This window comes from Homalodisca vitripennis, chromosome 4 (assembly GCF_021130785.1).
Source record: "Homalodisca vitripennis isolate AUS2020 chromosome 4, UT_GWSS_2.1, whole genome shotgun sequence".
NCBI classification, from domain to species: domain Eukaryota; kingdom Metazoa; phylum Arthropoda; class Insecta; order Hemiptera; family Cicadellidae; genus Homalodisca; species Homalodisca vitripennis.
Window position 1 is genome coordinate 160,621,275 of NC_060210.1, and position 17,203 is coordinate 160,638,477.

General features: G+C 37.1%; 1 protein-coding gene across 9 annotated transcripts in view; it reads right to left on the reverse strand.

Annotated features, from left to right (window-relative positions):
• The window catches only part of LOC124360467 (monocarboxylate transporter 12), a 153,014-nt gene that overhangs the window by 37,927 nt on the left and 97,884 nt on the right, over positions 1 to 17,203 (reverse strand). Inside the window, exon 1 of one of the 9 annotated variants that reach the window (XM_046814131.1) lies at positions 12,125 to 12,275. The exons of 6 other annotated variants lie outside the window; for them this stretch is intronic. Coding sequence is in view for 2 of the 3 variants with exons in the window: in XM_046814124.1 (XP_046670080.1) it covers positions 1,624 to 1,695 (72 nt within the window). In the remaining variant the exon portion in view is untranslated. Of the gene's footprint in view, positions 1 to 1,623; positions 1,769 to 8,539; positions 8,559 to 12,124; positions 12,276 to 17,203 lie in introns of those variants that run through there. 2 more of the 9 variants (XM_046814130.1, XM_046814124.1) reach the window with 2 other exon arrangements.

Consider the following 17,203-nt stretch of genomic DNA (forward strand, 5'->3'; position numbering starts at 1 on the left):
TCATTCTAAAGAATAAAAGAAACTAGCCTTGCCTCTGCTGTTATCAAGTACACTGTACTACTGGACAAAAACTGGTTTAAAAAAGAGAAGTTGAATGTAACAGTGTGAAGAGGCCAATGATTGAAAAGAATTGTATTTGACATAGGCATGTTGTAATGGAGAACTACATATCAGTGTTACATTACACTGGCCCTGAGACAACTGATTACTCATTTACTTCTATTACTACATTTCCCAACTGCAGATAGGGAGAAGATTATTTATTACATTTATTTAACGCTTTTATAACAAACTCCTGTCACCACCATTAGGTGGCTTGGGTTACTATACCTTCATAGATAGTACTAATGCATTGAATGCAACACAACAGCTGTAGAACAGTGATAAACCAATCTATACTTTTGATCATTCAATTTACTTATATTACCACATTACATTATATTTATGATTTATATACGTATAGTATATAAATCATCACAACAGTCAGTTTTTACAACCTCCAATAAATTCTTTCCCCAACTTATCAAGCCATACCATTAATTAAGTAATCAATTTTACCTACAAGCAGCTTCTTAAATCAACAGTTTTATGCTTGGAGTTGTTTATAGTAATGACCTCAACACTCGCTGGTGCTAAGCTCCCTACAAATACTCCTACATCACCATACTATTATGTCACAGATTCAATTGCAGAAATGAAATCATCAAGTCATTCTTTACTTTGAAATGTTGATTGGATGAGATAACAGTACACATATTACATGAATTTTAAACACAAACCAAATCTTTATGGAGAAACTCCATGAGTTTAAAACGATCATCTTTAAACGGTTTTTTTTTTCAATAAAATGAACATCAATTCCCAAGTCACAATTGAAAAGTAAAGCCACAGACTTTTTGACACTACGTTACTGGAAAAGGAAGCATTTCAGGACCTGTCTGAATGAAGATTAGGTTTATTTTAACCTCTAGAAATGGTTCAGAACACCCTGTAGGCGCAACAAAACAGGTTTTGTAAGTTATACTGGTTTTAGGTTTTATTGCAACTGTATTTCACTGGTTGGTACGATATTGGGTAAAGTATTTACCCATTCTTAGTTTTACAAGAATGTATAGAATGCATCAAAACAATAATGAAGTAACTTAACAAGGCCTATCAGACTATTATTATATTTTAAAATTTTAGTTAGGTATAATACAGGAGCGGTATGAACAATCAGTATTTAAACCAAAATATAAGATAATTTCCTACATGTAATATTTATAAATTGGAGACAAAGTATTGTAAGAGTCCGTTTTCACTGCCTCGGAGAATAATTCGCAATTCATAACATGTATTGTTTATTTCAATTTATTAGCCAATTTCCAATAAATAGGTAGTCACTCCTTACAGTGATAACCTAAAATCTTTTTCTCGTAAAATATGTTTAAAAGTCCAACTGTGTAATGTGATCACGTTACCTTTTATAACCAACGTACACTAGAACGCTTGCTTATGATACGATATGAGGTGAATCACTTCAACAACTCGAGTAGTTAACACAGGGATACTGAACATTATATTATTGGTTGAAACATTGACGAGCCTAAAATCGATCCCTGGGTAACTCCGCACCGTACGTACCCGCTCTCGCAGACCCTTGAAGCTGACCGTGCTCTTCTTGCGAGCGGGGACCGAATGTCTTCGTCTCCGCATCTCACTGACTGAGACTGACTGATCCGTCCACTGTAGTTGTAAGCTGGACCTTGAGACTCACCTGCCACTAGTGATCGTCTCGAGTGTTTATACTCACACAGGTCTGTGTCCGCCTATCACCCGCTAATCGCTAATCTATCAACAATGATGGATGGATCATCGCTCTAGTCCGCAATCAGATCAACGTCTCAATCGAAGCTTTACAATGTAGGTTACACTTTTCTTCGGGTTTCATTGTTGGAGTTTGGGTCAAAAGTCGCTATGAGTATTATGTCTTTTAATTTTCAACGGCGTATTATTTGTATGTTTCGGTGTAAAATTTGGAATTTGATGGAATAAATACACGTTTCTAACGCATCAATGTAATTGCGCTAGCAACCTTTTTGCGTGTCATATATACAAATAAAACTATTACTACAGAAGTAACTAGCAAAATTTGATACCTTTCAAGTTCTCTTTGCAACAACTTGGGCCAAAGAAAACATTTAAACGTCTTTTAAAAATTGTCGAGAGAACGCTTTTAACGTACACGTAACTGTGTAGAAACGTATAAAAAACATATTAAAATTTATGGAGTTGATCGAATTTAAAATGCTTAAAGCAAATTTCTTAAAACTAAAGAAATTATAGATGCTAAATGTAACTGATTTGTTCAGATGTTAGGCTTAATACGCCAACACTTAAGCAAAATTATAATCACTGCCTAGCGACTTGCAAGTGCTACCCTAGATAATGAAACAATATAGCTAGGATGTTATAGACCGCTCACTAGTTGTAAGTGGAAGACATAGGCGATAGTTCTGTTAAGGTTAAGATAAATAGTCACAACAATCAGCAGCATACATCCAACGGACAATGACTACGAACAGAGCTCAACAAGATTTTACGTAGAGTACATAACGGGAGTCCTGCAGCCTTGGTTATATTGGTAGGCCTGGACAAGTTCTAAGTCACGTGATCAGGGCAGCTGAACACCATCAACTAGTTGGGCGACTTGAGGTTATCACCTCAAGTCAGCAATATTGTAATGCTGACTGGCTATCTCCACCGTCGCAAACCACCAGAAAAGTCTGTAGTGAGTTGCGGGAACTGAGGGTCGACGCTATCAATTAGTCCACACAATCATAATTTACGAGGTTCAACACACTGATATAATTTAAATCTCTTTACTGCCCGGTCACTGGGCCATTTATTAATAACCCTTTCTAATGATCAGCACAAAACTACACGGGACACTTCACTCGTCCTTAAACATCAATCTTCTCAGGGATGTGGCAGTCCCCTATTGTCCCATTTTGATACAAAAGTCTTATGGCTGTTATTCCATTTTTTAGATTTATCATTTAAATGTTCATGATTCACCGTACGGACGAGAGGAGGGGGGGAGCATGAACACATTATGTAGTGTTTCATGCAATGTTTGTTAATATATTTTGCAAAAAAGTTTATATTCTTAATCTAGCATGCCTCCACTTTATCATGAACTCACAAGTTAAGTTACTTTATACAAAATCATATTAACACTGTTTGGAGTAAATTGTTTATGACTGTATATGTTATAGCCTTGGATAAGTGCAAAGCTCATCAATATCAAATTTATATTGATTGCACTTAGTGTTGGAAATCCGTGCGTACATTATGAACAGGTAGGCAAGCGCGGAGATAGAATACGGGCGCGGTTTACAAGAAAATTTTCCAATAGATACATAAAACCAGTTGGTTTAAACATACTTAGATTAGCGTTTGGTATGTCGGTAGATACGTAAATCCGTTATCCGTAACCAATATTCAAGAATCCTCTCGAGCTATCCTCCCCCCCTCCCCTCATGGCCGGATGGAATGCTCACAACAGAGACAGAAAGGCTAACCAATTGACTCAATGAGCTGATGAGACGCTAACTGCTTGTGACACTACGTCTCTCAGTCGCCGTTTCGACTACTAATTACTCTACTGTTACGGGCCCCTTCATCCTGTCTGCCCGTACGTGCGTAAATCTTCTAATGCCAAATACGAAACGTTCTATACAATATTTCAAAATACGAGAATATCCAAAGTAGTACTGTACTTCTGGGTTTAGTTCAAAAGTACAACAACTCGTGGTCGTAGAGGCGAACTCACATTATTTTGTATTGAGTACACGCGTCTTAATATATCTGTATCCGTTAATCTAGTCTGTCTAACACGAACTTACTTCTTTATAAATGAGGTGTTTAAGAATGGGACTGAAAGAGTGTACAAATGAGATGCACTATTCGCCACTCAAAGTTTTGACAAGTAGAATATACCGTATTTATAAAAGCATACGATCCTTGGGATATACGATGTAATTAAATGGGAAGGAGGAAAACAATTATTAATGACATCGAGGAGAGACACGGTTACAGTTCTTCCAAGAAAACTTTCGGTACATAAACTGTGTTGTCAAATGAAAATATTCTTGGAGATATAGAATGTTTCTTACACGACTCTTAAAATATGGCCTACATAATTGAAACATAAGTTTAAAAAACGGCCAACTGAGACTTAAGATTGAAGCAGGTAAAACCGATCTAGAGCGCTAAATGTGTTCTGCAACCATCAAACTGAAACTAAGTGATTTTCTTCGTTCACTACCTGAAGTTAATAAAATTATGCATTTTCCTATGTATACATTATTATTGACTATAAAGAAAATAACAGACTTGTAGGTTATAAAGACTCTAAAGATCATCACGATTATCACAATAAATGTGATCAATGAATCCTGAGCTACAGCAAGTGACGCTGGAGGAGGATTAGAAGGACGTCAGCAGGATTAAAATCACTAGGGTCAGTGGTCAGTAGTCAGTCAGTCAGTATTCGTGGGACAGCAATGGCTGTGGGCCACAACGGGTCATTCATTGACCAATTCACAACGCTCTCGACTCGAATTCCATTCGCGCAGAGTATTTAACACATTTACAACGTAATTTACGGACGTTACAATTGCTCGCCTAATGTGTGCATTTTCGATTTAGGCAAATTGTCCATTTTATAGGAGGTGTGCAGAAGTGGTAGGTATAAGCGTGCAGTAAGGGAAGGTTTCAAGAGTGGAAGATTGTAGAGAGTTTGTATGAAGAGGGGAGGTTGTTTATGTTTAAAATTTGTACAACAAATATAATGTCTTCTAATGTATACGCAGATATGGGTTATATAATAATAACCTAATAATATTATATGAGTATATAATAATGTTTTTGTCATATTACATATGCTTATATATTGATAAGACTAAATGTGCAAATACGAATTTACTGCCAGGCTAAAATTATTAAATCCACGTGGTAGGTTTAAATTTACGGCTAATGATAAGAAGTGGCACCAGTACAACAGACATACTTACAACAACCTCTTAATGTTCATACTCTGGGCAGATATGAGCTATACATATACTAATATACTGTCAGAGATTAGCCCCTAATAAGTCTATGAGGTCAGTTTCTACTGATGGATTGCACAGCAGATATAAAAGTTATGTATTAATTACACTAATATACTGTCAGATTACGTATTTATATACTATCAAATTAATGTGGTAATAATATACTATTACATTACTCATAATAAGCCTACGAGATCAATTTCTATCTAAAGGTTATAGCACAGCAGACATAGCCGTGGCAGATATAAGGTATAAATGAGATACATTGTCAGATTAACTCCTAATGACCCATGGGATCAGGTTCAGGTATTAACTACACCTTGTACAGCAGACATAGTTGCAGTATTTTCGTATTATGTCGTATATGAGCAATGTCTCGATTACCCGATTACATTTATCAACATATTATGTATATAAGACATGTTTTGTTTGAAATTATGTGGTACTATCGCCCACAGAAGTTTCAGACACCCTTTTCTGAACACCATGTATATGCTAACACACAGGTTGTCTCAAAAAGAATATAAGTATCTGGAATGCATATATTTATTAAACTTTAAGACATACTAATACGAAACTTTACACACATAATTAGGAAACTTTTTAGGTAAGAATATGTCCTCGATCAGCGACACGAACAGTATCACATCGATACTCAAATTCCTCACATATTAGGGCAAGCATGTTCTTCGTCACTGGCAGTATGAATCCTGTTCTTAAAACCTTCCAGATTCTGTGGGAGCGGTAGTACATAAACGCTGTCTTTTACAAAATCCCACAGGAAGAAGTCACAACGTGTCAAATTCTGTGACTATGGCGCCTAGGTGAAACATTCTAAGTCACCAGCTCCTTGACGACCAATTCGACAGTTCGGTAGAGGTTCATTCAGATATTCACGCACTTGGCGACTGCGCGAGGGGGTGCCCCGTCTTGTTGAAAAATGAAGTTATCTTCGTGGAAACAAACAATTGTGTAACATACGGAGATATTGTTGACTGTTAACCGTTTTTCCATAAAAGAAAAATGTGCCGCAAACGGATGATCGGGATATCGCACAAAACGCATTGATTTTGGGCGAATCTCATACATGTTCAATATCTGCATGTGGGTTCTGTAGGACCCAAATTTGAACATTGTGTTTGTCAATAGCACCATGAATCTCGTTACAAATGCCACACGTTTACGTTTTTCATCAGGACACAGAGCTTGTAACAGCTGTAACTTGTACGGCTTCACAACCAACCGACCGACGCGACGTCTCAAAACACTCCAAATAGTTTTTGTAGGCAGTTGTAACTCCCGACTGGCACGACAAGCTTAGTTTGAAGGACCACGCTGGAAAGCATTTTTAATTCGGCCAGGACACTTTCCTTCACATACACATCCTGTATTTACAAACTGTCGATACCATCTGCGAGTGTTCCACCCATTCGGAGGATCAATGTGATACATCAACCAGAAACGTCTTTACACTGTACTAATGGAATTCATTCCTTAAACTTGAGTACACAAAATGATATCTGCTGTACAGTTGCCACATTTAACATATGATAGTTACCAAGCAAAACCGAGGTACTGACATCTAGCGTCTATTATAAAAACTAAACTGTTTGTTTCTCCAGGAGCCGAGCTAAAGTGCAAGGATCGATAGTTTGGACGAAATAATAATTTGTAATAAGTATATTCTTTTGAAACACTCTGTACTGTCAGATTTTGTATTGCTAACACACTCAGGTTAAATGTGCTATTATACTGTCAGGCGAACCCCAAATAGGCACACCAGGTTATTTTATACCTTTTATTTGTACAACAAACATAGTGCCAGGTATAGCCCAAGCTCTGAGATGATATCTGGATACATATGCTAATGTACTGTCGGATTACCATCAAATAAGCCCAAGTGAACATATATAGGGATGCATATGCGAATGTAATGTCAGATTAACCTCCAATAAGAACAAGTGAACAGATATAGAGATGCGTATGCTAATATACTGTCAGATTAACCTCCAATAAGACCAAGTGAACAGATATAGAGATGCGTATGCTAATATACTGTCAGATTAACCTCCAATAAGAACAAGTGAACAGATATAGAGATGCGTATGCTAATATACTGTCAGATTAACCTCCAATAAGAACAAGTGAACAGATATAGAGATGCGTATGCTAATATACTGTCAGATTAACCTCCAATAAGAACAAGTGAACAGATATAGAGATGCGTATGCTAATATACTGTCAGATTAACCTCCAATAAGACCAAGTGAACAGATATAGAGATGCGTATGCTAATATACTGTCAGATTAACCTCCAATCAACGCAATTGAGCAGATATGGGGATACATATGCTAATATACTGTCAGATTAACCTCCAATCAACGCAATTGAGCAGATATGGGGATACATATGCTAATATACTGTCAGATTAACCTCCAATCAACCCAATTGAGCAAATATGGGGATATATATGCTAATGTCTCAGATTAACATCCAATAAGCCCAAATGAGCGGATATGGGGATACATGCGCTAATGTACTGTCACTGTAACCTTTAATAAGACCAAGTGAGCAGATAAAGGGATAATTAACCTCCAATAAGCCCAAGTGAGAAGATATAGAGATACATATGCTAATATACTGTCAGATTAACCTCCAATCAACCCAATTGAGCAGATATGGGGATATATATGCTAATGTCTCAGATTAATATCCAATAAGCCCAAATGAGCGGATATGGGGATACATGCGCTAATGTACTGTCACTGTAACCTTTAATAAGACCAAGTGAGCAGATAAAGGGATAATTAACCTCCAATAAGCCCAAGTGAGCAGATATAGAGATACATATGCTAATATACTGTCAGATTAACCTCCAATCAACCCAATTGAGCAGATATGGGGATATATATGCTAATGTCTCAGATTAACATCCAATAAGCCCAAATGAGCGGATATGGGGATACATGCGCTAATGTACTGTCACTGTAACCTTTAATAAGACCAAGTGAGCAGATAAAGGGATAATTAACCTCCAATAAGCCCAAGTGAGCAGATATAGAGATACATATGCTAATATACTGTCAGATTAACCTCCAATCAACCCAATTGAGCAGATATGGGGATATATATGCTAATGTCTCAGATTAACATCCAATAAGCCCAAATGAGCGGATATGGGGATACATGCGCTAATGTACTGTCACTGTAACCTTTAATAAGACCAAGTGAGCAGATAAAGGGATAATTAACCTCCAATAAGCCCAAGTGAGCAGATATAGAGATACGTATGCTAATGTACTGTTAGAGTAACCTCCAATAATCCCAAGGGATCACATCTTACCTACTAATAGTCCCTCATAATTATCTTGCTTTGTGCTAATATAAACTACTATACTGTCAAATTAACCTCTAATAAGCCACGGGGTCAATTTCTACTCACCATTTTCAATTACATGTTAGTACAGGAGGTTTAAATTAATCTAGTGATTTTAGACTGATGGTTGCGGATAAAAATCGGATTTGCTAACGTGTCACACTTTGTAGTAAAATACAGTCCACAACATTGTAGCACTAGGAATAAACAACACATTAAGTGAGATAAGGTAAGGAGGACTTGTACAGTAGTCTCAATAACATGCAGTGTTTACAATGACTGAACACAACTGATTGTCTCATTATCGCCTCACGATAAGAAGTTCATTACTTTCTGAAAGTGAATAGTTTAGTCGACAGCCACACGCTGAACTTAAGACAGACCACACTTGGCCTTGATCATCGACCATTGACGAGAGAGAAATATTTTACACTCGTACACTGACACTGTAATATATACATATCATACATAATATAAACAGATGCATTGTTATTTAGAACTATTAGTTATCAGTCAAACAATATTTAATAATATTTCTCTTTAAAAAAACGTATAATACCTGTAGATGTTAATTTTCTACAACTACATTTCAGGAATTTGTAATGATCCAGTTTTTTAATGGAAACCAAACCAACCATAAACAGTATTGGATAGACAAACTTGCAAATACTTTACTACATATCTTCTTGCAACAATTTTTTTTAATTGTGCAATTTAGATGTTGTTAGTTACACAGACAGTATCAAACCGCATGGGCTCCTCTATATCGGCCAAATTAACTAAAATATTATGATCTTTGTTCCGACTGTAACCCCACATTTTTTTATTACAAAAATTGAAGGAAATTATTTTGAACTCTGTGTCCATAATGGATATTTTTGGAGGATGGAGGTATATTTTGGAAAGGTTTAAAATATAAAGACCTCTCATCTTACAAATTCCCTTATTCTGATTATTTTAGCATACACATTTTTAACTGTGGTTAACCGTATCTACAGGGTATCCAAAAACCTTTCAAACCCCTTGTTTTTAAGCTGTATTTTATAGTAGTTTCTTCGTGTATTATAGAGAAATAATTTTTCTAGAATTCTTAAGGACACTTCGTTTCTAAATATTGAATAACATAAGTAGATTGCAATGTACGAATTAAAAATATTCTTATCATTTAACAATTTTTAAATTCGTTAAAGATACCGAAAAAAAAACACTAAGAATTTTGAAACAACGACCAATTCCGTGTTGCACTTGTTATTGCCCGTGTTCACTGTCAGGAAGTGAAAATCTGTTACAGACTATTACGTGTCAACAAATGGAACATTCTGTTTCTCCACAGATCAGTCCTTAGGCTTCTTTACTAAACAATGTTAAACTATCGTAACGTTTCAGGTGAATACGTAGGTGACTCATGTTTAATGTCAAATCTGTTGGTAAGAAATGGCTGTTACATGGAAATGGCTGCCTTTGAGTTCAACTTAACACATACTCGTGCTCGACATATCACGTACCGTACTAAATTTAAACCTAACGGAATCAATTCACCATTTTTCTACTGTCACAATAACATTGTATATGTCACGAAACTGTGTGATCCGTCAGTATTAATTAATAATTAACTGTAAACAATCGCAACACAGAGTACCAATTCTGTATACAACATAATATTTCCAGTTTTTATTTGTTAAAAACTAAAATTTGTTTTAACGCTAACGATTTGTAATTAATAGCCCTACTTTTGAGGCTGTGAGGACATTTTGAAAACGCAACTTTCAAGAGAGTGTCCGTTCTTAAGAAAATTTAAATATTACAAATATTGAGGAACAACGTCATGCAAAAATGTCTCAAGAAACTCTACACATTGGCACTCCTTTATCTGTATTTGGGTGCTTGAAAATAGTATGATTATGAAGTCTGAAATCTGTTTTCGGTAGGAATGTTTGTTTTTTTTAACAAAATGTTTCCCGGTCTTTTAAGCTAAGATGGTTTGTACATGTTCTAGAGATTGAGATAAAATGTATTTTATCATTCCGTGAGGAAATATAAGCACTTCAAACAGGATTTAGTGACATCTTATTATAATTATGCGAAAAGAAAAATCTTTAAATACAAGGATACGGGTTTTTGTAGTATGTACAAGTAAGATGATTGGAGGGAATAACATGTTTCTTTTTTAACAATTTTTTCAATTAAAAACACGTAATTTTCCTAATTACTTAATTTAAACGATCAAATTTTTAGTTACAAATAGTTAAAAAAAACCATGTCACCATCTGAGGGTATAACTTATGTAAATAGTAGAGTTAGAAAAGTACCAATAATATTTCTGTAAATGCATTTATTACTTTGTGGGGTGACAATAAAATGTTCTACTCTTTCTATCTTCCGGGAAGATATTTTAACCTGGCACAGCCAAGATTTTAAAGTGAGAGCGCCACATAATACTCTTAATACTGTGAAGACTAAAATTGTGTCCACGTGGCTACACTAGGCTGTTGCGGGTTAAAGGAGCCTTTAAAATTAAAAATTTAATATCTCAACCACAAACGGAAACAATCAATAAGAAAGTAGACTTGAGGCAAGTTATGTCCACAGTTGTGAGACATGGGCACGGAATGCATATTTGTTTACGCTACACTTTTTGTATAAACCAAAAAATTTGTTTTATCCCGAGTGCAATGGTTAGGATGTGGGATAATTTGTATTATATTTAATTGGTTCGCTTCCAGAACTTACACAAGCTGCCTGTGTTGCCCAGTCCAAGAATACACGCTGTACCGTTTGAGAGCCAAAATGGCAACATTGTATACTACGACCAGAATGCTGTAGATTACAAACATGGCTGAGAAATAAAGAGTAGCCTACAGACGCCGCCGGCATACACCAAGAATACACGCTGTACCGATTGAGAGCCAAAATGGCAACATTGTATACTACGACCAGAATGCTGTAGATTACAAACATGGCTGAGAAATAAAGAGTAGAGACGCCGCCGGCATACACCAAGAATACACGCTGTACCGATTGAGAGCCAAAATGGCAACATTGTATACTACGACCAGAATGCTGTAGATTACAAACATGGCTGAGAAATAAAGAGTAGAGACGCCGCCGGCATACACCAAGATCAAATTCATAATTACTGAATGTCCGTTACCAAATGGTTTAACTGGTAAGTATATAAAAAACGGTGTTACTTTTGAACCTTGAGAAACATTACGCTTTAGTTATTTACATTCTTACAGAATATGAAGCATTCTTATATCTTGATGATTATTGAATGTTTGTGCTTTTAACGAAAGGAGCGATTTAAAAATAGTACTTTCTGATTAATGGAACAGTTTAAAATAATAAGACTATGTTTGTCTTTTTTGAAATATTTTGTTAAAATCCAAGAAATCATTTAGTTCTGCACTATTGTAAAGGATCTTCGAATTACCAAATACGGCCTACCTATAGTTATAAGAATGTTAGAATATTATTTACGGTATTAAAGCACTTTTAGACTTTTCAAAGAAGTAAGGACGAAAATTGATTACATTAATTACGTAATTGCGCACGGAAAACGATTGCCATAACATCGCAATATATTTGGTTAAATTCAAATTTCATCATGCAGTCAGTCACTAATATCGAAAGAAGTGAGTAATTTCTTACTTCACCAAGTATCCGGCTATAAAGAGCAGATAAGCCGAGAGTCCAGATGGTCACACTGAGCACAAGTTGAAGTGACTGCGGTGACAGTAGTACGAGTACAATAAGTAGTTACAAAACTGCGAACGTGGTTGCCAAGAGCGCAGTCCCGCATTGCTGCCGCTTGCTCTCTGCCCTTCACCGTCGCACCGGTATGTTGTCACCCATTCATTGTATCATAGCGCTGCGCGGGCTGCCTTCGTCAATGCGTACTGATCTTCTAGTAAAGATATTGGGAAAAAGAATAACACAATTTCTGTAAATTATGTTCACTGACATTTATTTGTAAACGATAAGCACGAGAAGTGCTGAAAAATCGCCTCAGTTTCCTCCTTCACGAAAGACATTTCCGTGAGAACGACAATAGCAGCGACAGTGAGAGTGTCAAAACATTACAATATCGTTTATTTAGGTATTGCTGGTGACACAGTTATGACAGAAAATGTCATGTAACAACAACTGTAGCCTGTCAGTCACTTTCAGGAACACACATTATTTCGCCTCACTCGCATGTACCCTCATACCCTCTCTCTCCAGACTATCAATTAACTCTCTCAGTGACTTCCCAGGTACTCGGCCGCCAAATAAAAAATCCATTTCGTGACAATATACAGCTAAATTAAGCTTTAAATTGATTACACCAACCCACAACACTAGAGCTTCAGAAGCTTCTAGGACTCAGTAGTTAGTTATCCCTGCTTCTAGCCTCATATCGATGAACATCTCTGCTGCACCAAAGTACACTTTGATTTGTATAACAGTGGCAGTTCGAGAATATAGGAAAAAAGAAAAATTAAAACGTAGGCTATAACTTAATAACGAAATTCATACGAGACTTTCTAAAACAATGGTACTGACTTCAGGTTCGGTTCCACGTGCATCAGATTTACGCATGGATTTCACAGACCATAAAATATAATTTAAAATATTTTCACAGTCCATGGAGCGTAAAGTCAATAAATACGATTCGTTTAATGTATATAATAGTGGTTTATACATTTTTGTTTATTACTTTATATAAATAATGTGCATACAAATGATACATACGGTCTGCCCACAGTACTTACGAGTATATCCACATGCTCATACAGTGCATGGGGTACAGCGCCAAATGTTAAAATCGAACAAATTCTGTCACAAAACCGCAGAACATGCCGCACAGGAGCACCTTGCATAGGCTTAAAATATGCAGGAAAAACTATTCATGGAGCAGGTTCCATACAAGTCCATTACTTGTGATCAGATCTGATACAATCGGTCTGACGGAGACATTTGGTATGCAGCAAATCTGATACACGCGGTATGTGCGAGACATTTAGTATACAGCAAAATCTGATACACGCGGTATGTGCGAGACATTTGGTATGCAGCAAATCTGATACACGCGGTATGTGCGAGACATTTGGTATGCAGCAAATCTGATACACGCGGTATGTGCGAGACATTTGGTATGCAGCAAATCTGATACACGCGGTATGTGCGAGACATTTGGTATGCAGCAAATCTGATACACGCGGTATGTGCGAGACATTTGGTATGCAGCAAATCTGATACACGCGGTATGTGCGAGACATTTGGTATGCAGCAAATCTGATACACGCGGTATGTGCGAGACATTTGGTATGCAGCAAATCTGATACACGCGGTATGTGCGAGACATTTGGTATGCAGCAAATCTGATACACGCGGTATGTGCGAGACATTTGGTATGCAGCAAATCTGATATACGCGGTATGTGCGAGACATTTGGTATGCAGCAAATCTGATACACGCGGTATGTGCGAGACATATGCTGATGTATATGGGATGTGACACAATCTTTAAAAAATCATTATGACTCAACCTGTTAATAGAAACTTTTGAGGACTAAGAATCCCCCCAAAGTTATTCAAGGCTGCACCAAACTATGATGAACGTTAAAACAGCAAAATTGGCTGCTGTTATCACTTTAAAAGAACAAAGTATCACTAGACTACGAAAGACACAAACGTCGGATGTAAGGTGGTATGTCTTCTTGATCATTCTAGAATATCCTAATGTAAAATATCTAACGCTTTCTCAGGAATTACTCAGAAAATGTTCACTTTAAGACGAAGTATTATCATACATAACAATAACTGATGTGATATTCTTATAGTTTGAGTCAAAGTGGTACGGCAACTTACAACTGGGAACAGATGTACTGGCGCTAGCCTGGTTCTCCATATTTATGGAAATTCGTTAACTCTTGAGCGTGCATTTGGTGTTTACTACCGGCACCGTATCGAAAGTGACGCTAGCCATGTTGGCTGGGAACAGATACGGGCAGTGTGCCATCCCAGGGGCTGGTGATTCTGGTTCTTTACTTGCTGACCGTGCATTTCGAAATTCATCCATGTTTTCATGACAACGATTTTCATATTAACTTCACACATGTCTTTTATAGACAGTCATAGTGGACGTATTCGTGAGAAGAGGGGGGCAAATAATTTGAGAGGAATTACATTAAATAAACAAATAAATGTTGAAGTCGCGAAATATACGTTAATTTTGGAATGTCTCCTCATTAGGTCCTTGTAATTGCGCGTGTGATAAATGAAGTAAAAGCTTAGTATTAAACCAGTAAACCCATCACACCTTAATACGCTTGTTTCACTTTCATTTGTACCGGGAAACGAGCATTCTACGATTTGACAAAGATTATCTTGGAAACATGTAATTAAACTTAAGCGCTCCAAAAACACGCTTATAAGCACTTTAATTTGTATTGTTAGTTATAATGATACGGTGTTGTGTACAGACACTAGGGTGTACAGACTGAGAGTACAGAGACTGTCAGCTCAGCTCCGATAAACCATGTGGAATGCCAGCTGATATTATATCAAATGATATACGTGTTACACCAACAGCTCTAAACAATGTTAACTTTGACCTACTTCACTAGCACGTAGTATTGTACAAATATTATACCACTTTACTCGAGTGTTGTGTACAGACACTAGGTTGTACAGACTGAGAGTACAGAGACTGTCAGGTCAGCTCCGATAAACCGTGTGGAATGCCAGCTGATATTATATCAAATGATATACGTGTTACACCAACAGCTCTGTACAATGTTAACGTTGACCTACTTCACTAGCACGTAGTATTGTACAAATATTATACCACTTTACTCGAGTGTTGTGTACAGACACTAGGGTGTACAGACTGAGAGTACAGAGACTGTCAGCTCAGCTCTGATAAACCATGTGGAATGCCAGCTGATATTATATCAAATGATATACGTGTTACACCAACAGCTCTGTACAATGTTAACTTTGACCTACTTCACTAGCACGTAGTATTGTACAAATATTATACCACTTTACTCGAGTGTTGTGTACAGACACTAGGGTGTACAGACTGAGAGTACAGAGACTGTCAGCTCAGCTCCGATAAACCATGTGGAATGCCAGCTGATATTATATCAAATGATATACGTGTTACACCAACAGCTCTGTACAATGTTAACTTTGACCTACTTCACTAGCACGTAGTATTGTACAAATATTATACCACTTTACTCGAGTGTTGTGTACAGACACTAGGGTGTACAGACTGAGAGTACAGAGACTGTCAGGTCAGCTCCGATAAACCATGTGGAATGCCAGCTGATATTATATCAAATGATACCCGTGTCACAACAACAGCTCTGTACAATGTTAACTTTGACCTACTTCACTAGAACGTAGTATTGTACAAATATTATACCACTTTACTCGAGTGTTGTGTACAGACACTAGGTTGTACAGACTGAGAGTACAGAGACTGTCAGGTCAGCTCCGATAAACCATGTGGAATGCCAGCTGATATTATATCAAATGATATACGTGTTACACCAACAGCTCTGTACAATGTTAACTTTGACCTACTTCACTAGCACGTAGTATTGTACAAATATTATACCACTTTACTCGAGTGTTGTGTACAGACACTAGGTTGTACAGACTGATAGTACAGAGACTGTCAGCTCAGCTCCGATAAACCATGTGGAATGCCAGCTGATATTATATCAAATGATATACGTGTTACACCAACAGCTCTGTACAATGTTAACTTTGACCTACTTCACTAGCACGTAGTATTGTACAAATATTATACCACTTTACTCGAGTGTTGTGTACAGACACTAGGGTGTACAGACTGAGAGTACAGAGACTGTCAGCTCAGCTCCGATAAACCATGTGGAATGCCAGCTGATATTATATCAAATGATATACGTGTTACACCAACAGCTCTGTACAATGTTAACTTTGACCTACTTCACTAGCACGTAGTATTGTACAAATATTATACCACTTTACTCGAGTGTTGTGTACAGACACTAGGGTGTACAGACTGAGAGTACAGAGACTGTCAGCTCAGCTCCGATAAACCATGTGGAATGCCAGCTGATATTATATCAAATGATATACGTGTTACACCAACAGCTCTGTACAATGTTAACTTTGACCTACTTCACTAGCACGTAGTATTGTACAAATATTATACCACTTTACTCGAGTGTTGTGTACAGACACTAGGGTGTACAGACTGAGAGTACAGAGACTGTCAGGTCAGCTCCGATAAACCATGTGGAATGCCAGCTGATATTATATCAAATGATACCCGTGTCACATCACCAGCTCTGTACAATGTTAACTTTGACCTACTTCACTAGAACGTAGTATTGTACAAATATTATACCACTTTACTCGAGTGTTGTGTACAGACACTAGGGTGTACAGACTGAGAGTACAGAGACTGTCAGGTCAGCTCCGATAAACCATGTGGAATGCCAGCTGATATTATATCAAATGATACCCGTGTCACATCACCAGCTCTGTACAATGTTAACTTTGACCTACTTCACTAGAACGTAGTATTGTACAAATATTATACCACTTTACTCGAGTGTTGTGTACAGACACTAGGTTGTACAGACTGAGAGTACAGAGACTGTCAGGTCAGCTCCGATAAACCATGTGGAATGCCAGCTGATATTATATCAAATGATACCCGTGTCACATCACCAGCTCTGTACAA